A 21,515-nucleotide genomic window follows, 5' to 3' on the forward strand; every position below is an offset into this window, starting at 1 on the left:
GGAACTAATTTTGATGTTTTTATTAGTTTCTTGAATGATACTATATACTTGCCAATATTTAGGTGGTTGTGATTAATTCTATAGCAAATTGTGTGCTTGTTCCCGTAAAGTGCTTGTCAAATTAAAAAGGTAGGTAAAAATGATGAGGGTAACTTTTTATTCTGTGAACTGAGTGTGTCTCTCTTACCTTCCAATACAAACAAATCATTTGTTTTTATTTGTTAGGTGCTCTGAGTTGCAGGTAATGATCCTCCCTTGAGTTGGGAAGCAACACATATGTTAGTGTAGCCTTACAGGGATGCCTGTACCTCTTCTTTGGTCTGCTCTCCGTAGGAGGATGCAAGAGATCAATTCAGGTGTTAGCAAATACTTGTAAAAATCTGATGTTGGTAAGAACAGGATGTTGTAAGTTTTATTAACATGAAGATAAATCTTTTAAAAAAATGTGTCTTCTACAATAAGCACTGCAGAGAGATGTTTGACAACTTAAACTTTTGTTGACTCTGCCTGTGAGAACCAGGAATAGCTAAAACCTGCAGAGTTATTTCTGCATCTTCTTGAATAAACCAAGAGTGATAAGTAAAACCAGAAGAAAAGTGCATATTTTAAGAGTTTGCCCTCATATGGTTACTTGAATGATTCATGGGTCATTTAGTTCAATTTAAGAACAATATGAGCTGAAATCTTGCATTCCAAAAGAAAATGGACAAACACCCCCCCCATTTTTAAAGATTTATCTAAGAAACAGAATCTTTGGGTGGAAAAGTTATCTCAATAGGGTGCAGAAGACAAGCCTATGGTAGATCACTTGCAGTTGTAGGTCAGCTTTTCATCTAAAAATTTTCCAAATATTTCAGGTTTTCCAATGTAATCTTGAGTTGCTATTTTAGTTAGCTTTAGTTAGCTTTCTTGTCTTTTTTCCTTTGGGAAAAACCTTCCCTTTGTTTTTTTATTATGTCTTACTAAACTTACAAAGTCGCTCTGCTGTTTTGTATGAAAAGTTCATTCTGATGACAAAACCGCATAATGAAAATAGTTGAAAGAGAAAATTTTCTTTCCCCAATGTATTTTCTTTTAGTCAAGACTACCTGCAGTTAATAATCATATTTTCCGCCTGATTGGCTCTTTGTGCTCATAGGGTAGCTTGCCTTAGCTGTAATCATAAATTTTAAAGTACCTCGTCTGAAAGGAGGCAGAGGAGCAGAGTTGTGCCCTTTGGTGTTTTGAACCTCTCTTTTAATGAGAGTGAGGTATTTTTTTTCCCCTGTCTTCTATTTGTGCTTTATATAGGGAGTGGAGGGATTGTTGCCCTAGGCAGGAACTGGAAGATAAGGTCTTTTATTGTTCAACTTTGAGTTGAATCCCTGGATTTACTGAAGTTTAAAATCTTCCAATTTTGTAAGAAGTGCAGAGTTGCAGATGGAGATGAACTCAAAGGGGAGCTTGGCTTTCCTGTGCTGCTACCAGCTTTATTCTGCCTCAGATTTATGAGAAAAAGCTTAGAGCTTAGTTTTTGTGCTTCCTGAGACTTGTATCTCTTCACAGAACTAAAGTTTGTCATATTTTGGTTTTTTTCCAAACTAATCTTGGGCTTTTCCTCTTTATTACTTACTATAGAGTGATTTTGGGCTCTTGCAGAAACCAGTGCGGTCCCATCAGTTTGAAATGCACTGTTCCTTCTGTATAATCCCACCTTTGCCCTCCGTGTGGTTTTTTTATGCTAGTCGGTGGCTTCCACTTGCACATGTTTATATACTGAAGAGGCAATTGTGTTTGGGTCTTAAAATAAGTGAACCCTGTATTTAAGGAGAACACTTCCGCAGTTGAATGTTTTATAACTATTTAACATGTGATTCTGGTTTTATGTAAGGGTGGGAATGGGATATAGCAGCAACGTTCTCTAAATGAGATGTTAAAGTATTTATTGGCAAGTCTGTCAACTGCTAAGTATTTCAGCAAATAAAGCCACTACGGTTTCAAAAGGTCAAATTCCAGGTTTAAAGGTCCTTAAAGATGGATTTAGCTCAATTATGAGGAGGAGTTGTGGTCAATTTGGTACCCATACTAATTTTAGGAATTCAAGCTATTTATTAGGTTATGTAATAAGCCAAAAGTATTGGCAAGGATTCAGAGTGATTAGTATGACTGAGATAATCAAACACAGCTTTACTATACGTAAAGATTTTAGGTTTGTTGCTGTGCCCATCGCTACATTGTCTAAGCATTCTTACATCTGTGTGACATGTTAAGATAATGAAGACATTTCCAGATGACTTTAACTGCGTAAAAAGCTCTGTCTTCACAAGGGCTGGTGCCAAAATTGAGCAGCTTCACAATTTAGACATTAAATTAAAATGATATCCCAATCATAAGCTGATGGTACTTTACCCAGCTAGTAGCAAATGCCTGGCTTAGCAATCGAAAAGGTATTTCCTAAGTTATGTTCCAAACTACAGCTGTCTCTTCAGAAAGAGACTGATTATAATTGGCTAATTTTGAGTAATAAGTTTTTAAAAAAAAAAAAAAGTCTTTCTGCTTAGGAAAAAAAGCAATATTTTGAGCCTACCAGCCCTTTTGGTAAATATTCCAGGTTAACTGTCTCATATAAAGGTTGAGCCGATAGCTAACGAGACGTACTTAGACCTTATTATGCTCTATGTATGCAGGGTATTTTATGTGATACAAAACTCACAATCTGGACCTAAGTCTCAGTACAACTGACTTCATCACTGGAGAATGTGTTTGCGATGCGTATTTACAAAATCATTGAGGGGGGACAGCGTACTGTGTAGGTGGGATAGAGGAGTAACAGCTTGTTACAGGTATTGCATATTTTGCCATGGGCACCAGCTTGCTCAGTTTGCTTAATGAACCTTGAAAAATAAGGTGAATCATTCACTCGTAGCTACCAACCGTTTCTTCACCAAAGATAAAGCTTTGATTTTTGCTCGAAGAAACTTAGAAGGGAGTTGCATGCCAGTCAGGTGTGCTCAGATGGCTCGTGTATTTTATGAAGTTTGACTTTCTAACGCAGTTTTCAATGTTTGCGGTGGGTGGGTCAGCTTTTTAGATTGCTCGTGGCCCAAGCTCCTTTCCAGTGGTAGTTCAACTGTTCTAACTTACTGCCTGTGAACTCTACAACTCCTGTTAGTAACAGGCTTCTGATTTGATCTTTTTTGTGTTAAGCGTGTATAGGATTTTTTCCCCACAGATTTTTTTTTTTTTTTTTCCTTCCTTCTTTGTGCCTTTTCTGATCTCTATCTGAATCTGCTACAGTTAGTTCTTTTTCCTTTACTGGTGTTTGCACTGGCATTGAGGCACTTCATTGTGGCTGTAAAACAGCCGTAAACACGGTGCGGTAACTAGAGCCGCAAGAGCAATTAAGTTTTCCCTGTGTTACAGTTTGAGATCTGCTATTAAAGAGAATCGTATTACAATCCATTAATGACGGTATTTATAGAATAGTTCAAAGTGCATCTTCTCTGTAGTTAAGTAACATCTGGATATTTGTGATGTTATGCAAGTTGATTCAATAAATATGTAGTTGGTGCTGGTAAATGCTCTTTAGATCTTAAACCTTTTGGGAAGTATAAACACCAATGCGAAGAATGTCATCTTGAAATTCTGGCAGCATTTGTATTTATTGTTGGTAGCCACGCGGAACATCTAATCAGCTCTTATCAACCTAATAGTTATTTACACATATACTTAAAGATGAATGTATAAATGACTGTACTTCAAGTCATGCAAAGGGAAGGTATTGAGTATGCCGACTGCATATTGCTCTATCAGAGAGCTTCTTTAATGTGGCGGGACGGTAAAAGCTGCACGTTCAGCAGTCTGGCTGATACTTACATCAGAACGTGCATCTGTATCCTTGTTATGCTGCTGAGTCAAAACCTTAAATCAATGTCTGGTACCTGCATGCTGGTGTCCCGTAGTTATCTGTTATAGGCGTTGTATTAATAACTTCATGCACGTAGTGTCTTCTGTTACGTCTTTTGGTTTGTGAAGTCTTAGTATTTCTATGTCTGTTCTTTTTAATAAGAAATTTTCATATTTCGCATTTCTAATAACCCCCAATAAAGGATGGTTTTGAGGATGAGTAACCACCTAACTGCAATTGATATCCTGACACAGTGCCATAACACCGAGAAATGTCAGCATCTCTTCTTTCCCTTTCCACCAGGTTACCCTTGTTTCAAGCGAGTGCTTTTGCATTCTTAGCACCTGCTAGAGCAATACTCTCCCTGGAGAAGTGGAAATGTAATAATACAGGTAATTGTCATTTATGCTTGTTCAGGTTTAAGTGACAAACGACCCAGATCACATATCGTGAAACTGCCGAACCTTTTGACATGGAAAGTGGAAGTAATGAACAGGGAATATGAAAAATTCTCTCCTTTAACAATGTTAAAACTTTTGTGCCTTGGAAAAAGATTCCTAAAAATGCCCTTGCGGAATTCTGGTTTTGGGGTTTTTTTTTTTTAATAATAAAAATGTTGACAAAAGAAATCTAGCAGTAGCATAAAACAATTCTTTTGTTAACAATGTAGAGAAAGGCAAAAGGATTCCTTAAATGTTCCTTTTTGGTACTTAGAAATAGTAAGTCCTGTCGAGTCCTTTTAAGTTGAGTAGTAGTAAGTTTGAGCAATGTTCAGCATCACCTCAAGACCAGCATTTTTACCTGTTTACCTCATACCTGACAGGTTTTGCAGAGCAAGCTTTGACAATATTTGGATGTTCATTTTAACTACTTCTATGCTAACTTCGTCATCCTGAAAGGCTTTGAATTTATTTAGAGTGAAAATGTGCAGTAAAACTGGTTGTGTAGGGGGCTTTTTCTTTAGCTTAGGTTAGAAAACTGAAGTGGAAACAGCTCTGGCAGTTTTCTTTTTAATGGGGTGTGGTTATTCAGTAATAAGGCTGTGGGCAGTGCAAGACAGCAGCATAGAGAAGCAGGCTGCTTGCTTCTAACTAAAGTTCTTCCCGGGGGTCCTTTTGATTCTCTAATAATTTCTATTGTTTATGTGTTTATACATCTCTCTTGATTCACTTATGACCATCCAATTAGTTTTCCTCATGTTTTTTCTATAGAAAACTTAGCTTTGAGCATTCACATTTTCTCACTGGGGGAGTCAGATTTAGCTACTGGGAAATAGCATGTGGGTTTCTGTGCCCAATGCGTAAGGGCGAACTGTGGTGTGCTTTAGTAGTGCTCGCTGTCTTGGCTATATCTGTGCGCCAAAATGTGCCAGTATCCTAATATACACCTTGTTGAAAGAAAATACAGTCTGATAACCTTTGATGGCAAAGCAATTTTTCCACTACTTCAGCTTTTCAGAAAGAGCCTTTGCTACATCTTGCTCTTGAACCTTTTAACCTTCAAAAGGTGTCAGATGGGGTTGTAACCACGGGTCAATTCATCATTGAGGGAGTGACCTAAATTGGTGAGCAACAGACGTTGGAGTACTTGATTCCTAGTGTGCAGTTGAGTAATTCTCCATTCATCTGTTTATTGGAGTGGGAAAAGAATCCCTAATTGACCTTTCTTTTTGAAAGTTACGATTTTTTTCCACTCTGGTACAGTGGGTAAAATTAGCGGTTAGCTCTTGGGGAATGTAAGCATGTTATTACTTGATTTGTAGCATTGCCGAACTTCTATTCTGTGTAAATCAAGGCTCATTTGTCAGACACAGCTTAAGGAGAGATTTATTTTGTATTAAATGATGGCAAAGTGGCCAAGGAATAAAATACCTGTGTTTTTTCTTTTTTTCTTTTTATAAGATATAACAGTTACAAATGGAACGACAGAACTGCTTCACACTGAGCACATCTGGTATCCCAGAATACGAGAGGTAATGTAGGAGTAGCATTTAGCTGTTGATCTGTCCGATTCCAGTTAAGTTTCTCACCTAACCGTTTGTGTGTTCTCGTCTTTAAGTTGGTAATTTCTTCTTTCACTGCAATTTCATTTGAATATATCCCTTTACTCATTTCATGGAAGTCATCATCTTTTCAACTTGTTCATTGCTGGACAGCAAATACAAGGAGTTAGTTACCACATTCCAAAAGATGCGCAGTAAAATGCACAAGCAGGATGAATGCTCTTCTTGCAACGCTTTGCAATTTGTGCTCGCTGGTAGCAGTTCAGCTGCCACCAGACCACTTGCCTGCTGTCACTCTGTTCAGTAGGCTGTCCCGTGGAAGGTAAATATGCAGTTAGCAAATCTGTTCATCCCTAGGTGTCTTAAGTTGGAGACTATTCTGATAAGACGTTGATTCTCCCAAGAGACTTGCTGAACTATACCAAACTCCTTCTCCACTCGCAGCACTGCAGTCTGAACTTCATCATGCTCTGCAGAGCCCAGGATGAGGGTTGTGCCCAGGCGTCACACTAGAGTGGTAGATAGCGTAGTCCAAATTAAGGCGTGTGTCATGGAATTTATCTCCCATCCCGTTGCTTTGGGCTGCACACTTTTCCTTAATTAAAAACAACCCCTCTCTCTTCCCCATGTTCAAACCATAGCTACATCCTGCCAAGAGCCCTGCAGCCAAGAGGGCTGACAGTCTCCTGAGACCACAACGCTGCTCTATACCAGCTTCTAAGGAGCACTTGTGAACAATGCAGCATACACTCTGCCCCTAGGAGCTAGGAGCATCACCTCCGTGGCGCCACCAACCCTTGCCGGTTCGCTCTGAGAGCTTAAAGGTTAGCCTGGAACCCAGGTCTCCTGTCTGACAGTGTCATGTGCTATCCACACAACTACCAGACTGGCCCACTGGTCTGTTGTGTAATAGTTTTGTGGAGAAAGCCATAAGTGTTATGCTTAAGCAATAAGTCACTTAAACATAATGAGCTGTTTTATGACAAAAAATTTGCTGAGTTCTTCTGTGTCACTGAATTCTTTTAACTGCAGTTTGTAATCCAGAGCAGAAAAAGAAATGTTTTGGGTTTGCTTTTAAGATTTGACTGAACCGTCTCTTTCCCGTTCTTGTGTGTTCAGATCCAAGGTGCTATTATCATGTCCTCCTTGATAGAAGTGGTGATCGGTCTGCTTGGCCTTCCCGGCGCCCTGTTGCGATACATTGGACCTCTGACCATCACGCCAACTGTTGCTCTCATCGGCCTCTCCGGTTTCCAAGCTGCTGGAGAGAGAGCAGGCAAACACTGGGGTATCGCTATGTTGTAAGTACTCCTGGGTGTTCTTGGCTTAGGCCGGGGGTCCCAGTTGGTAAGTCGTCATGCAGGAATTTTGGAGTGCCAGGGAAGAGCCAGAGTCTGCTCGGCTGCCAAAGGCAGCATCGCAGTGCTCCCAGCATGGAGAAATACCATGTGCAGGAATGTGAGTGGGTCTGGGTAGGGTCAGCTGGCAATTTGGGAAGGAGAACAGCAGCAACTCAGGAAGAGGAGGAAGGAAGGGGCAGCGGCTGAAAGTGAGGTGTGGAGCACAGAGAATTTTATAAACAATAGTTGATCTGGGAGCCATTGGCTGGGTCTAATTCAGAGCTATAGAAAAGATGATTTAGCAAAACACCAGAGAGATTAGTGAACAATTTCTGTTTCTGTTTTTGTGATGCTATTGTGTGTGTTTCTTACTCTGCAACAGCGAGCAAATACCATTGGTAGTAGTGGTCCATTTGTCATTATTACTGGTTTGCTTACCTATAGCCAAGAGAAATTTGTATGACGACAAAGAGCATACGTATTTCCATGAATGCTATCAGTTGATGAGGCATAAGTAGACAGATTTCTGCTTAGTAGACAAAAAGTCTTTTAGAGTGAATTTCAGGGCATGATGTGTGTGCTTCTGTAGGTGTAGATGCCAGGGAAATTAAAGAATTGAGATTAGTTGTATGAAAGGGAATAACTGAGAAAACTGAGATGAAGAGAAGACAAAAGCTTCCTGTGAGATGCTGTGGATAACCAGCCAAATAAGGATGGAAACCACATTTTAGGGAGAAGGAAATTGGCTGAAGCAGTTGCTATATTCATTGGGTAGCGACCAACTTTGTGCTGGCTCTGGAAGCGGAAGGAATGACTTGATGAGATCAGATTCTGATCTGACTAATCTGTTTGCACAGTACTTTGAACATGTAAAGTATTCTGTAAGTGCAGCTTATGATTAAAGGGCTGTTTAATTCTCTTTTATCTTGGATGTTAGCATCATGAATATTTTTGTAATTCTATTATGTTAAGCAGCTGACCCAAAGGAACATTTTATTTTCCTGTAAAACAAATTCTATGCAAGTTGGGACTAATGTTAAATCAATCAAGCAGACCTTCGGTGAATTGGACATAGAAACGTGTAATTAAAGTTGGCATTTTGCAGATGGAAAAAAATAAATCAATTTGGAAACAGGAGTTAAATATTACTCGGTCAATATGTATTTCTGGCTTCTGCCACACAAAAATGTGCACTAGATTGTTGAAAATAACTCCATAGCCATCGAGAGCCACTCAAAAGTAACTTGATCTCTACAAGATGTGGCACTTGAAATAGTCTTGACTGTTCTGATGAGATAAAAATACTGTATTGCTATCTAGCACAGCAGAATAATACCTGTGTCAGAGCTATTATCCTCTGTTAGCTGCAGATGCTATTTGACAAGACTTTCAGGTTCCCAAACAGTTTTCTGACCTCGCTTGTTCTGCGGGTGCCAGGCTGAAATAGTTTAATCCATAAAACACACTGCACCTTGATCTCTAAAAAGGGAAATTATTCCTGAATTGGTCTTTGCCTGTACATCTGGTGAACAAAACTGTTTCTTTGGGCATTTAAAGATTTGGTAATATTTTACAGAATGGCAGTAAGCCCCCCTGCCACGTAGCCAATATAATATTATTTACAATAATATAATATTATTACATTATTTACAACTCTGTACTAAATAAGTCAAAATACAAAGCCACCTGTCCTCAGGGCTAGCGTGGCAGGATAGCTGCAGTTAGGGAGTGGAGCCCATCTTTCCATAATGGGCTTTGGGAGAGATGCCAAAATGTTTCCTGAATGCAAGGAAAAGGTGCCTTTATTATTCGACTGTAGTCGGGGGTAAAGGCTATAAATGACACCCTTCTTGTGCAGAGCTCTTTGTGCCTGGAGACTGAGGGAGAATAAAGCTCTGTTTTGTTTCTTACAGACTGAAACTGATCTTGGACAGAAAAGGGAGGGAAGCCTAAAATCCACCTTTTTTTTTTTTTTTTTAGCTGATAAAAACATAATCTCAAATTTCAGAAAAGCTCTGCTGCTTCTTACAGCTTGACTCTTTGTGTAGCCTTTTTGTAGCAAGACTGGTTTTGGCTATTTCAGAATTGAGCAACCTGCCCTGGCTTTTTATTTTTCATTGCAGTGGATACTTATTCTAGCTGTAGAGTTGGAATTAATTTTTAACGTGTAGTGGAGCTTAGCAGTTTTGACAAGGGGGGAAGATGCATAACGCTTGAGGCATCTAAAAATTGCAATAAACTGGGTTACTGGTGAACTGCAATTGAATGGAATCTTGGTTTTTTGGGCTGTATTCTGCTTGATTTACAGCTGTGTAGTGAAAGATGCATATACAAAAAAAATTGGGATTCTTAAGAATTGAAGAAAGAATTTCCCTTGACAGAAATTTTTCAAGTGCTTTGGAGTTTTATGCAAATTTTGAAATGTAAAAATTACTATATACTGGCCTCCAGTTTTCCTTTTTCTTCCCATTTGCTAGCAGCAACCTTTATGCTTCATATGCAGAGCCGACCTGGACACACAGATAGTTAGAGTTTGAGTCAGAAAGAGGCAAGCAGCGCAGCATAGCTCTTTGCTAGTGGCTGCTTACCTCTGAAGATCTTTCTCTAGTCTAATTAATTTTCCTGGTTTTATTTGCCTGTTTGCTGCTGACTGTTGTTGCAGCACTTTAGAATACAAATTATGTTGTTTTGGCTTTCGTGGAATAATAATTTATTTTAAATATATTCTCTTGTGATGCTTTGTCTTGTGCTAAATTTAAAATGCACATTTATATTCTGTGTCTGAAGAGCCTGAACAGGTTTGTGCTGAGAAGGATTTTTAACATGTTGGTGCTAATGACATGTCTCTCTTGTCCCACCCTCCCCCTTTTTTCTCAGGACTATTTTCCTAGTATTGTTGTTTTCTCAGTATGCCAGAAATGTCAAATTTCCCTTACCCATTTACAAATCTAAGAAAGGATGGACAGCATACAGGCTGCAACTTTTCAAGATGTTCCCTGTAAGTAGTTGAACTTGTTCTTCAGTTGGCAAAAAAAACCCTAATTTGTGTTTTGGGGTTCTTTTTTCTTGGTTTTGATTTTTCTTAATAATACAGTAGATCACAAAGGTGAGATAAAAGCTTAAATGGGCTTATGGGAAACTTAACTAAATGGCTCATTTGCCACAGGAAATAGTCTCCTATTGTAGTCTTGCCAGATCCCATTCTAGTATCCATCTCTGATGAAGAGTCGTTGGAGTGATGAAGATCATGGAGGGGAGGGAAGGGGGTAGAGAAGAAGGTGTATTTATGCATGCAGTGAAAGCCTAAACTGAGCCCTCCAAAAAGGGATGGCGAGATTATTATCTTCTAGTTTTATGAAAGCAATACTCCATTCCCCCATGTGAAAGACTTCTTTCTATTTCTCTGGTAAAGTTGAGACTAATTCACTAGTTTGTTTAAGTGCCCATTTGGAGACTTTCCCATTTGTTAGGGGAGAGAAGAGGCTTGCTCTAATTCTAAAGCTTTTGTAACAGCACCTTCGTTAGGGGCCAGGGGTAAACACCTAACGGATCTATTACAGGATTTAATGCTTGTTCAGACTTAAAATCTCACTTAAGATCACACTCAGGTATGTGTGTAATAGATATTCTGTGCAGGAACTGTATTTTAAACAGCTTTTTTTCTCCTCTTTCACAGATTATTTTAGCTATTTTGGTGTCATGGTTGCTTTGCTTCATCTTCACTGTGACAGACGTCTTTCCCCCTGACAGTTCGAAGTACGGCTTCTACGCTCGCACAGACGCCCGAAGAGGAGTGCTGTTGGTAGCTCCGTGGTTCAAGGTTCCTTATCCTTGTAAGTATGTCTGGTTTTAAGGGCTGTTTTTCTGATAACATGCCTGTGAGTATCATTTCTGTTGTTTTCAGAAGCGTTGCTGGTTTTTTTCCCTCAATACTCTATTCTGATGCACTTCAACATGCGCTGACCTAAAGACATCGTAGGTGGGGATGATGGTTTTTTTCTTGTTTTCCTCTTTAATTTGATACCTTAATGTGTCACCCAAGAAAGACCGAGTCTCTGAAACTTGAATTTGTAGAAGGCACTTGCAGGGTTTATCTAGGTAACTCTTGACTTCTAATAACATAGCGTGACTGTATATATAACGTGGATTTTCAGGGAATGGTTGATGTATCTGCACTTGTCGATACTGTGGTCAGCTGCTGTTAATGTTACGCAGCAGTAAGGATGGGTTATTACAACTCCTGTGGAGCTACTGAAGTCATTGATTCCCGTTGTCTAAAGAATCAGTAGCGCGTGGAATTTTTTCCGGCTTAATCCACTTAGAATCATAGAATCGTTAAGGTTGGAAAAGACCTCTAAGATCATCGAGTCCAACCATCAACCCAACACCACCATGCCCACTAAACCATGTCCCTAAGTGCCTCATCTACATGTCTTTTAAATACCCCCAGGGATGGGGACTCCACGACTTCCCTGGGCAGCCTGTTCCAAGGCCTGACCACTCTTTCAGTAAAGAAGTTTTTCCTAATGTCCAGCCTAAACCTCCCCTGGTGCAACTTGAGGCCATTTCCTCTCGTCCTCTCGCTGGTTACTTGGGAGAAGAGACCAACCCCCACCTCGCTCCAACCTCCTTTCAGGTAGTTGTAGAGCGCGATGAGGTCTCCCCTCAGCCTCCTCTTCTCCAGGCTGAACAGCCCCAGTTCCCTCAGCCGCTCCTCATCAGACTTGTGCTCCAGGCCCTTCACCAGCTCCGTTGCCCTTCTCTGGACACGCTCCAGCCCCTCAATGTCCTTCTTGGAGTGAGGGGCCCAAAACTGAACACAGGATTCAAGGTGCGGCCTCACCAGGGCCCAGTACAGGGGCACGATCACCTCCCTGCTCCTGCTGGCCACACTAGTTCTGATACAGGCCAGGATGGCGTTGGCCTTCTTGGCCACCTGGGCACACTGCCGGCTCATGTTCAGCCGGCTGTCGACCAGCACCCCCAGGTCCTTTTCCTCTGGGCAACTTTCCAACCACGCTTCCGTGCCCCAAACACACCCATTCTTGAATTAGCACAACTGTTAACAACTGCACGAAAATGTCCTGACTTGCAGAAGCAGCATTGGAATCAGGCTGATGAGCAAGTCAGAGAATGCCAGTCAATGCTTGTGAAAGGACAAAAAAGTATTTAGAAGAGAACATGAAACGCTCTACACGACATCTTGGATGTTTGTCTTCTTTTGCTGGCCACCTCTAAGTTTAAAGCTGTTAAAGGCTGTTTCTTACAGCATGAGATAGAGTTGCACAACTGGTTCACCCTTGTGCTGCTCAGAAATTAATGGAGTAATAACAGAATAATATTCTGCTAGAACAGAGTAGTAGAAATTGTCAGGAATACCACTACATTGTAATGAGGCAGCTTCGTTGTGATTTTCCATATGCTTTGGTTTTGATTAGTTCTTAAAAGGAACCACTTCTAAAGGAGTACTTGCAAGATGTATAATAGAAGCTTTTGGGAAAGAAGAAGAGAAAAACTCCACCCTGATTAGACCTTTCTTATTTGTGAAGCCTTGTTCATTCACGTTTGTGTGACTTAAAGTTCCTTTTGTGCGAGAGGCTCATCTATTTCAAAGAGATAAAAGCATCAAGGCAGTTGCTGTGGAAAACCTGCCAAGCTTTTCTACAGGCTTAAATTAATCTTATTTTCTCTTCTACAGAAATTCGGAATTGGAAGGTGTTTGTGCAATGGTCATAGCTGATTGTTGGCCATTCTCTTTGGTAGACTAAACTTGTAACCAAAGACTGAGTTTTCAGAGCAATAATAATAAAGTGGCACTTGCCTCACTGATCAGAATTGTTTTTTCACAAGCAGTAATTCAAATTCCTTCTTTCTGAACAGGAATTTTTTTGGTGGGGTTTAGGGTTTTTTTGTGTTTTTTCCAAGCATGATCAAAGCAGTTGGTTAGGTGGGTTTTCCTTTGCTCCTTTCATCTACTTGAACTTGCCAGAGTGTGTTACTGTGAAGGGAGTTTGTTGATTCGTTAAAGATGAATAAATTGCTGTATGGTTTGATATCTAAATTGTTTTCTGTGGCAGGAGAGATTTCAGTTTTCTTTTCTTCACAGTTCAGTGGGGACTGCCAACAATTTCAGCCGCTGGAGTGATAGGAATGCTTAGCGCAGTTGTTGCTAGCATTATTGAATCAATAGGAGATTACTATGCCTGTGCCAGGTTGTCTTGCGCTCCTCCTCCACCTATTCATGCAATAAACAGGTATGTCAAAAAAAGAAATTTTTCAGTGTCTTAAGCTACTTTTTTTTTTCCTTACTTTTTTTTTTCTTTGGGATAAGATGGGAATGTGTTGTGAGTTTAAATGTTACAATTTGGTCAAACACAAGGGCCAAGGATCTGAAATAAAAGATGCAACTGTCATGTTTAATTATTTTGTTGCAAATGTAGCATTGGAAACCTAGTCCTATTCCTGGTGGAGTCCATGGAAGTTAATAGTACAGTTTCTGTAGAGACGGAACTCTAAATCGGTTCTGGAATTGGGGTAGCTTGTCAAATTCACCTGAAATGCAATTTTAGAAATAAAAAGCAGCTCTAAGTTTGACTTGAATTATTTTGTAATTTCTCCAGTTCAAGAATGTGGGTATCTAAGGCATAGAAAACAGAACTCGAGTTGGTTTTCCAGGTGTGTTGGAGCTTGAAACATGAATTACAGTAATTCATGTGGTACAGATGCCTTAACAGGCACCAACGTAGGTTGCAGTCTTAAAGCATCATCTGAAGTGAGTCTACACTAATACAAGTTTGACTCTTTTTCTATTTGCGATGTACAGAGGGATTTTTATTGAGGGTCTCTCCTGTGTTCTGGATGGAGTATTTGGGACAGGGAATGGATCCACTTCTTCCAGCCCTAACATTGGTGTCCTGGGCATCACGAAGGTATGTGCTTTACCTTGATAACTCAGTGACTTGAGTATTTTATCTCCTCTGGTGGATGGCTTATGTCATTTTCATGTTTCACAGCATGATCCTCTTCCAAGAAACCATACTACTTAGTACTTCGTGCAGACAAACTTTACACAGTATTCTGAATTTACATAACTTGTCTGTACCAGCCATTGTCTAATGGAAATGCATTCTAGATAAGGACCACAAAAATCTTATTTTTATTAGGAGTAAAGGGCAGTTAGAAAATCTACATAAAGCAGATGATGCTAAATAAGCTATCCCTTTGAAAACCAAAAAGGCATTCCAGGGTGTTTTGAGTTGAGGCATAAACACTGTGAACTGTATAGAAATTGATACCGTTTTGGATGTCTTGGCTCTGAAAGCATCGCTAGAGAAGTGACTATTTTTAATGTCTCGCTTGAACACACAATAAAATGCAACTTGAGGTCCTTGGGTCTTATCTACGTCTGTACTAGGATGTTACGCTGACACAGCTAGAACAGGAACTGCAGTCAAGGTAACTTCAAAGTTAAATGTGCCCTAAATATTTGCTTCCCTCATGACAGGTTTTTAAGGCACTGAGCATGCTTAGGGGATTACATATTTTTTGGGGTGTTACTCAACAAAATATATAAGCACTTGAGGAATTCCTTGTTCACATGTGGAACTGGATGTGTGCTTGAACGCCTTGCTGAACTGGGAGACCTTGGACTGCAGATAGATTGCTTGATATTGTTAATTTAACCTTGTTAAGAAATATCAACAAAATTGGTAAGAGTAATTTATGTGTAAATACATACATCTTGTTGCGTATTTGGCTTGGAAGCTATAAATCTCCTTCATGCGTACACGATAGATGATGTATGCTCTCCACTTACAATAACTCATCCCTCTGACTTAATCCAATATAGATGTTGAATTTATCTTCAGCCATTTTTTTTTCTTTACAAAGGATGGTTCTGTTCAGTTTTAGGGTGGAATATAAATACTAATAGCACCATCTGCTGTCTGTATAAGTCTTCCATTCAGTTGCTGATGGAAATTTCCTAGAAAAAATTTTGGTTAGAAGAATCCTTAAAGAAAGGTTTATTCTGTTCTGCTCCCGTTCTGTTGTTACTTCATAGGAGTTGATATGAATTAACAGCACTTTTTTATTAACGGTCCACAGAAATGAGTGTACGTTTTGCTTTGGAACAGCGAAAAATGAATGTTAAACTGGCAGCTGTTACAGGGAACAGAGTTAACTACAGTTAGGTCTGTTCAGAGGGCATGATGGAAGAATGAATATGCCTTATCCAGAATGGCACAGCTGGATGGCTGTGCTCCAGTTTTTTGTCCTGTTTTCCTGTCTGCATGCTCATTTCTAAAAACCTAATAGTTTTTCAACTTCAATTTATATCAAAATAGATTTTTGGCATGTAGATACTCTGCTGTTTATTTGGGAGAGGAAAGCTTTAGTGCTCATGAGCAAAGACTATGTAGTCCTGGTGATCCTGTTATACCAGTGCAACATTTGAAAAGGCATTTACTTCCCTGCAAATCAGTATATGATTACACTTAGAATTTAAATTTGAGACTTCAACTGGATGTAAATACTGCAAAGTCTTTGAGCTAGTCTGTGAGTGAGTTTTATTTGATGAGAGGAGAATCAATTAAATCTGATTAGTTGGGGCAAAAGTATAGGCAGCTTATGCCGTAATGTTGGTGATGAAATGGATACTCCAGTAAGGTACTAGGTACCATATCACGCACTCCAAAATAATCACCTAAAGTGTGTGTACAAGTGCCTGGGAATAAATATGTAGTTTGGGCTAAATGTTGACCAGGATGCTTTCAGTAGCTTTCAAAAGGAGCTTAATTTGTTTGCCTTGTAGTGATGGAGCATTTGCATAAATAAATGTCACTATCGTGTGGATTTTTTTAAAGAATCTGCCTATTTCATGCAGAAAAATAATTTACAGCAACATATTGGTGGTCCTAAGGAAACGAATATCTTCATAAAAAATAGAGAAAGGTACAGGCTAAATTCTGTTGTTGTTCTAGTGAACACCCTAATTTACTGGTCTAGCTTCTGTTTGTAGGTGAACACATCTCACCTAACAGTTAAGCAATGAAGAATACGGGGGAAAGAAGTACTTTGGCCCTAAACATGCCTACTGGATCTTTTTTTCTCATTTCACTCGCTTAGCTCAGTCACACATGATTAACAAATTAATATCTACTTCTTTTTGAAGCTTAAAGGGCTTTGCTAGAAACCACCTCACCAGCGTAACAGGGTTTTTTTGTACCCGGTGTACCTCTTATGCAAGTATAACACTATTAAAATATTGAGTGTTCAGGTTTATCAACTACCACTACAACATAGTGCCAGAGAAATACTGCCCTGAAGTTTGAATGCTTAAAATAAAAATGGGAAGGAAGTGCAGGCACTTGGTTTCACAGTGTTAGCACAGCTGTGATTTGCATATGAAGTGAGTTCAGTTCTGATCTCAAAGAGGGATGTTATAAAATCAGTTGATAATCTCTGTCTAGAAAGCCTGCGTCTCCTTCAAGTGGTAGGTAACTAATACACATATTCTCATGTAAAAGGGCAGCAACACATGGATTTTTTTTTTCTGCCTGTTTGCACTACAGTTGATCCATTTCTCTTCTAGTTATGGTCTATTTGTTTTCTTTATTGTAGATGGGTCTGCGCCACGTTTCAATGGTTATTGTGGCTATAGCAGTTAGAGATGGTTTTAAAGGTGACTTAATGTTAACAAAAAAAAAATCAAAGTTATGTTAGAATTGGAGTGCAGCCATGTTACAGCTGAGCCCTCCAAGACATTTGTAAAGGCTCTGCAGCCTGTTTAACACCACAAAAAAATATGATGGAAACTTGAAAAGAAGTTTTAAATGCAAAAGAGAATAATAAAATAAAATGCAAGGCATGAAGTTGGACTAAGTGCAGACTTTTCCCAGCATCCCTTTGTTTTTGTTCTCCTGCAGGTTGGAAGTCGCAGGGTTATTCAGTATGGGGCAGCCTTCATGCTCTTGCTTGGGATGGTTGGCAAGTTCAGTGCTCTCTTTGCATCGCTGCCTGACCCCGTGCTTGGTGCCCTCTTCTGCACTCTCTTTGGTAACGTATGTTTTTTTGCTCCTCTTTGTGTACTGTGTGGCTATATCTTTTTACTGTAGTGCTGTGTTTATATGTATGTTGCTATCTTTTTTTGAAGAAAAAGGCTATATAAAAGCTGAGACTTGTTTTATTTTTGTTTAGGGATGATTACAGCCGTGGGTCTGTCTAACCTCCAGTTTATAGATTTAAATTCTTCTCGTAACCTGTTTGTACTTGGATTTTCCATTTTCTTTGGACTTGTCCTTCCAAGCTATCTCAAACAAAATCCACTGGTCACAGGTACGTGTTTCTGCTCATTTACATGAACCATACTTTTACCTTGTACTCATAAGCTAAGTACATACAAGTACAAAGTAATGTAAAGGGTAAATAAGAGAAAAACCAAAGTATTATGGAGACAATAAAAGCTATAGATAAGAAGGCAGGTGTGTTCAGAGGAGAGTTAATTGAGATGTTGAGACCTGAATTGAGTGTTCCAGTGGGATACATCTGAAGTTGTCCTGCTTTCTCAGGGTATGATTGTAGAGCAATGGAAGGAGGCGATTGCCAGTTGGACTGGAAGAAAGACTAAAAGGGTGAACCTGACTTGTAAATGATGTTAAAAGAACAAGGGGAAATACCAAGGTAGAGCTTGGAAGCTAGGAATTTGTTTTGGGTTTTGAAATTTTTTGTCACTGCAGACGTTGTTCTGAATCTGAATTTTAATGAACTCAGTTTCAGACTGTTAGCCAAATTATATAGTTTTGGTTAACTGATGGAGAAGGTTTTCTGGTTTAATACTGCCTTCTCAATAGTGGTCATGGCAGTGTATATCATCAAAGGAAGACTCTCTACAGGAATATTTAACTTGATTTTTTTTTTTTTCATTTTTAAAATTTGTTTTAAAAAGGAAAGATTAAATAACTTTTTATAGCTATCACTTCAGAACCAGATTTAAAGCATATCTAACCTACTAAGTTGTTCAGAAAAGTAGATCATTCAAGCAGAGTTAGGTGGTGGTATATAAATACAATGTTCTTCCGTGAATTGGTGCTAGTAAGTCTTGCCCTTTTAAAAAGTAAGGGTTTATAAAAGGAATTGTTTCAGTCCACATGATTTTACATTATGGACATTTCTCCTTTTACATTTTGTAGTTTTCTATTTAGTTTAAATTAAGCAGTTGTGTCTGCAGTAGAAACTAAAATGGCATTTCATTACATTTTTATAAGCAACAGAAAGTTCATGGAGTTACGTTTTGGGAAGGAAGGGGTCCCCATGGCGTACTACATTAGTTGAAGGTTCTTCTGCATCTATTCCCGTGTGGCTTTAAGAGTCCTGTTTGAGCAAATTCCTCAGTGAACTCCAGCAGTTTTCCCAGTTGGCCTGTGTGTAAATCAGTAGGATGTGTATGTGTACGATAAAAATTCAAACTCTAAATATTTTTTTTTCCTGTTCTTCTAGGAATAGCGGGCATTGATCAAGTATTAAACGTTCTTCTCACTACAGCCATGTTTGTCGGTGGCTGTGTTGCGTTTATTTTGGATAATACCATTCCAGGTCAGCATGTGAACTTATCATTTTATCTGAAATAATAACTGCCTTTCTGAATGAAGATAGCACAGCGTTTCATGGAGGCAGGAGATGAGGAAGAGATTACTGCTTTTGTTGTTGACTTCTGTAACACCTAGAGCAGACTGCTTAACACCTGCATGCCTTAGTTTCCTTGAGAATGCTTTGAATCTTTTTCAGGTTAAGGTCTCCATCCTATTAAACATACAAAATAGCTGATAAAAATCAAACCGGAATAGTCATCTTCAGAAGACAGAGTAAAAATATTTTTAAGATCCAAACCTGCTTCCATTCGAGAGGAAAAATTTGCGTCGACATGCAGTTACAAAGTAAAACAGATCATAGCCTTTTCCAATAACCATGGGTTTTTTCCCCTCTTCCTGCCTCTTTGAGGAGTCTAGAAGATCTTTCCAGTGCTTTGCTGAACATGGTGTCTGAGACTTGGGGTTTTTTTCCTTCTCTTAACCTCTGCTGTGTATGTGTGCGTTTACATAAAGATATTCAGTTTGGTTTTTTTTTCCTTTTTCTTTTATTTTGACTTCTAGGAAGCCCTGAAGAGAGGGGAATACGGAAATGGAAGAAAGGGGTTGGTAAAGGAAGCAAGTCAGTGGATGGCATGGAAACATATGATTTGCCTTTTGGCATGAACTTTATTAAAAAATACAGGTGTTTCAGCTTCCTGCCCATCAGCCCTACCTTCATGGGTTACACATGGAAAGGCTTCAGGAAAAGCAGTAACTGCAGGAGTTCAGATGAAGACTCAGAAGCTACAGTATAGCCTTAGTTGAAATTATATTATCTAGTTGTAGTAAAAGATGTATTTGCAGTTTCTTGCTGATTAAGAAGCATTAAAATATATGTTTTGTATATCTGCATTTAAATTCTGGAACCAGAGCTGAGACGGATTTTAAAAAAAAAAAAAAAAAAAAAGCTTTCCTGTTGTGGGTGGTGGTAGCCAGATCTAGTGTCTCTGGGTCAAATTTGCAAATGCTCCTCTGTTTGATTTTCAAAAGCTATAGATACCTGCGCACCTAAGTCTGTTTATTTTAAATGGGGCTTAGGTTCTGGAAGTATGTAGGTGCTATTGAAAAATGTTACTTTTTATGGTGATTTTATTTAAGTCATTGATGCTGGCGTTTTTGGCGCATTCATTGCTGGCAATGTTAGTTACGCCAGAAAATTTGAATCCTGTGAGAAGGGGTGGGGGAGGAAAAAAATTTACTTCCAGTCATGTCAAATCCCATATATATTGTTTTCCACTCACTGATGCGCACATTCCATATTTTCAGCCCCCTGGAAACCAGACCTAGTTGATACTGGCAAATCACGAGAGTATTTTTTTGAAGTACCGATAGTTCAGTCAGATGTCCAGCGCTAAGACAGAAAGTTTTTGTAATAACTTTGCTGACGAAAACCATGACCGACTTCTGATAGCTTAGTGCTGTAGAAGGAACCACTCATTTCATGTCAGTTCACGTTTTTAAACATTTGCTTTTTCTGCCTGGCATTTAACCACCTAATTATAGTGTCCAGGTGCAGGTTTTCTTTAAAGGGACACACGTAGCTTGAGTTTTACAGAGATGGGAAACGATTAACTTCCAGATGGGACCCGATAACAGTTTTTACAGTGCAATGCCTGTATCCAGCAAGACATTTCCTGAACAAAAATGCGAATTTGTTGAGCAGTTCTAAGCAATTAACATCTGTATATGTGCAGCTTTGCCTGTTGGGAAAGCCACGCGCTCAAAACGTGGCCGGCATTCACTGGTTTGGATCGGTGCAGAATTTTCTTCATCGGGTATCGAGAACCGATGCTGCCTACGAGCGGCTTATGTTGCATTGCCTCTTTTTCTTCTCTCTTTGCGGGGCTTCCGCAAAAGCTCTTTACGGCTGCGGAGGTGATCTTGAACGGCAGAGACACTACATTTGATGTCCTCATCCACTGGATGGTTTAACGGGTATTGGGTCCAATCAGGACACCATTCAGATTTTTTTTTTTTTCCTGGAATAGTCTCAGCTCTGATGTTATGTGGGTGTTCATGCTCATCATGCATTCATAATTACAAGTTTTATTCATGTTTAATGTTCTTACTATTGCAAGTTAGTTTTAGACTTCAGTGTGGCCCCAAAAGCATTTTTAAGCTGTGGAGATCATCAGGGAAATGTAGTGTAATGTAATTTCAAGGCCAGTATGCTCTACGGTGCTTGCGTTTTGTATTCCTGGAAAAAACGTAACAGTAGATCCTGTAATTCACTAATATATTTATCAAAGTTTGACTACTGGACAGGAGCGCAGGAACTCTGTTTTCTCTGAGTACTTCCAGGTGAATTTGTTATTGGTTATTGAAGCATGGAAGGGTTGGGGTGGGGAGGGCAAGGAAAGAGCTTAACGGATCAGTACTGAATAGTGTAGAGTTGGAATGATTCCATTGATATCGTTCTCAGCATGCCATGGCTGTTTCCAGAAACTATTTTATACCGCTTTTTCCATAACAAAGCATGTGTTTGTTCCTGCTTCAGGGAACTTTCAGTAGTTTGCAGTCTTGGTGTCAATTGGACTATCTCGAAAGCCGGTCGGAAGAGTTATTGTGTAGTAGACAAGGTTAGTTTGCCTGTGAAACAAAGTCATTTTTATCATTTTAAAATTTTTCCTCTTCAGGTAGTGAGGTGTTAGATTTCCACA

At 39.3% G+C, this 21,515-nt stretch overlaps 1 protein-coding gene across 1 annotated transcript in view; it reads left to right on the top strand.

Annotated features, from left to right (window-relative positions):
* The window catches only part of SLC23A2 (solute carrier family 23 (ascorbic acid transporter), member 2), a 28,758-nt gene extending 8,727 nt beyond the window's left edge, over positions 1 to 20,031 (top strand). The window contains exons 5-15 of the mRNA XM_009574727.1: positions 4,190 to 4,278; positions 5,788 to 5,858; positions 7,008 to 7,189; positions 10,106 to 10,226; positions 10,905 to 11,061; positions 13,335 to 13,482; positions 14,052 to 14,157; positions 17,155 to 17,284; positions 17,426 to 17,563; positions 18,725 to 18,820; positions 19,378 to 20,031. Coding sequence (XP_009573022.1) covers positions 4,190 to 4,278; positions 5,788 to 5,858; positions 7,008 to 7,189; positions 10,106 to 10,226; positions 10,905 to 11,061; positions 13,335 to 13,482; positions 14,052 to 14,157; positions 17,155 to 17,284; positions 17,426 to 17,563; positions 18,725 to 18,820; positions 19,378 to 19,610 — 1,471 coding nt within the window. The 3' untranslated portion in view covers positions 19,611 to 20,031. The remainder of the gene's footprint in view (positions 1 to 4,189; positions 4,279 to 5,787; positions 5,859 to 7,007; positions 7,190 to 10,105; positions 10,227 to 10,904; positions 11,062 to 13,334; positions 13,483 to 14,051; positions 14,158 to 17,154; positions 17,285 to 17,425; positions 17,564 to 18,724; positions 18,821 to 19,377) is intronic.
* The last annotated feature ends 1,484 nt before the right edge of the window (positions 20,032 to 21,515 follow it).

This window comes from Fulmarus glacialis, unplaced genomic scaffold (genome assembly GCF_000690835.1).
Source record: "Fulmarus glacialis isolate BGI_N327 unplaced genomic scaffold, ASM69083v1 scaffold13023, whole genome shotgun sequence".
Lineage (NCBI taxonomy): Eukaryota > Metazoa > Chordata > Aves > Procellariiformes > Procellariidae > Fulmarus > Fulmarus glacialis.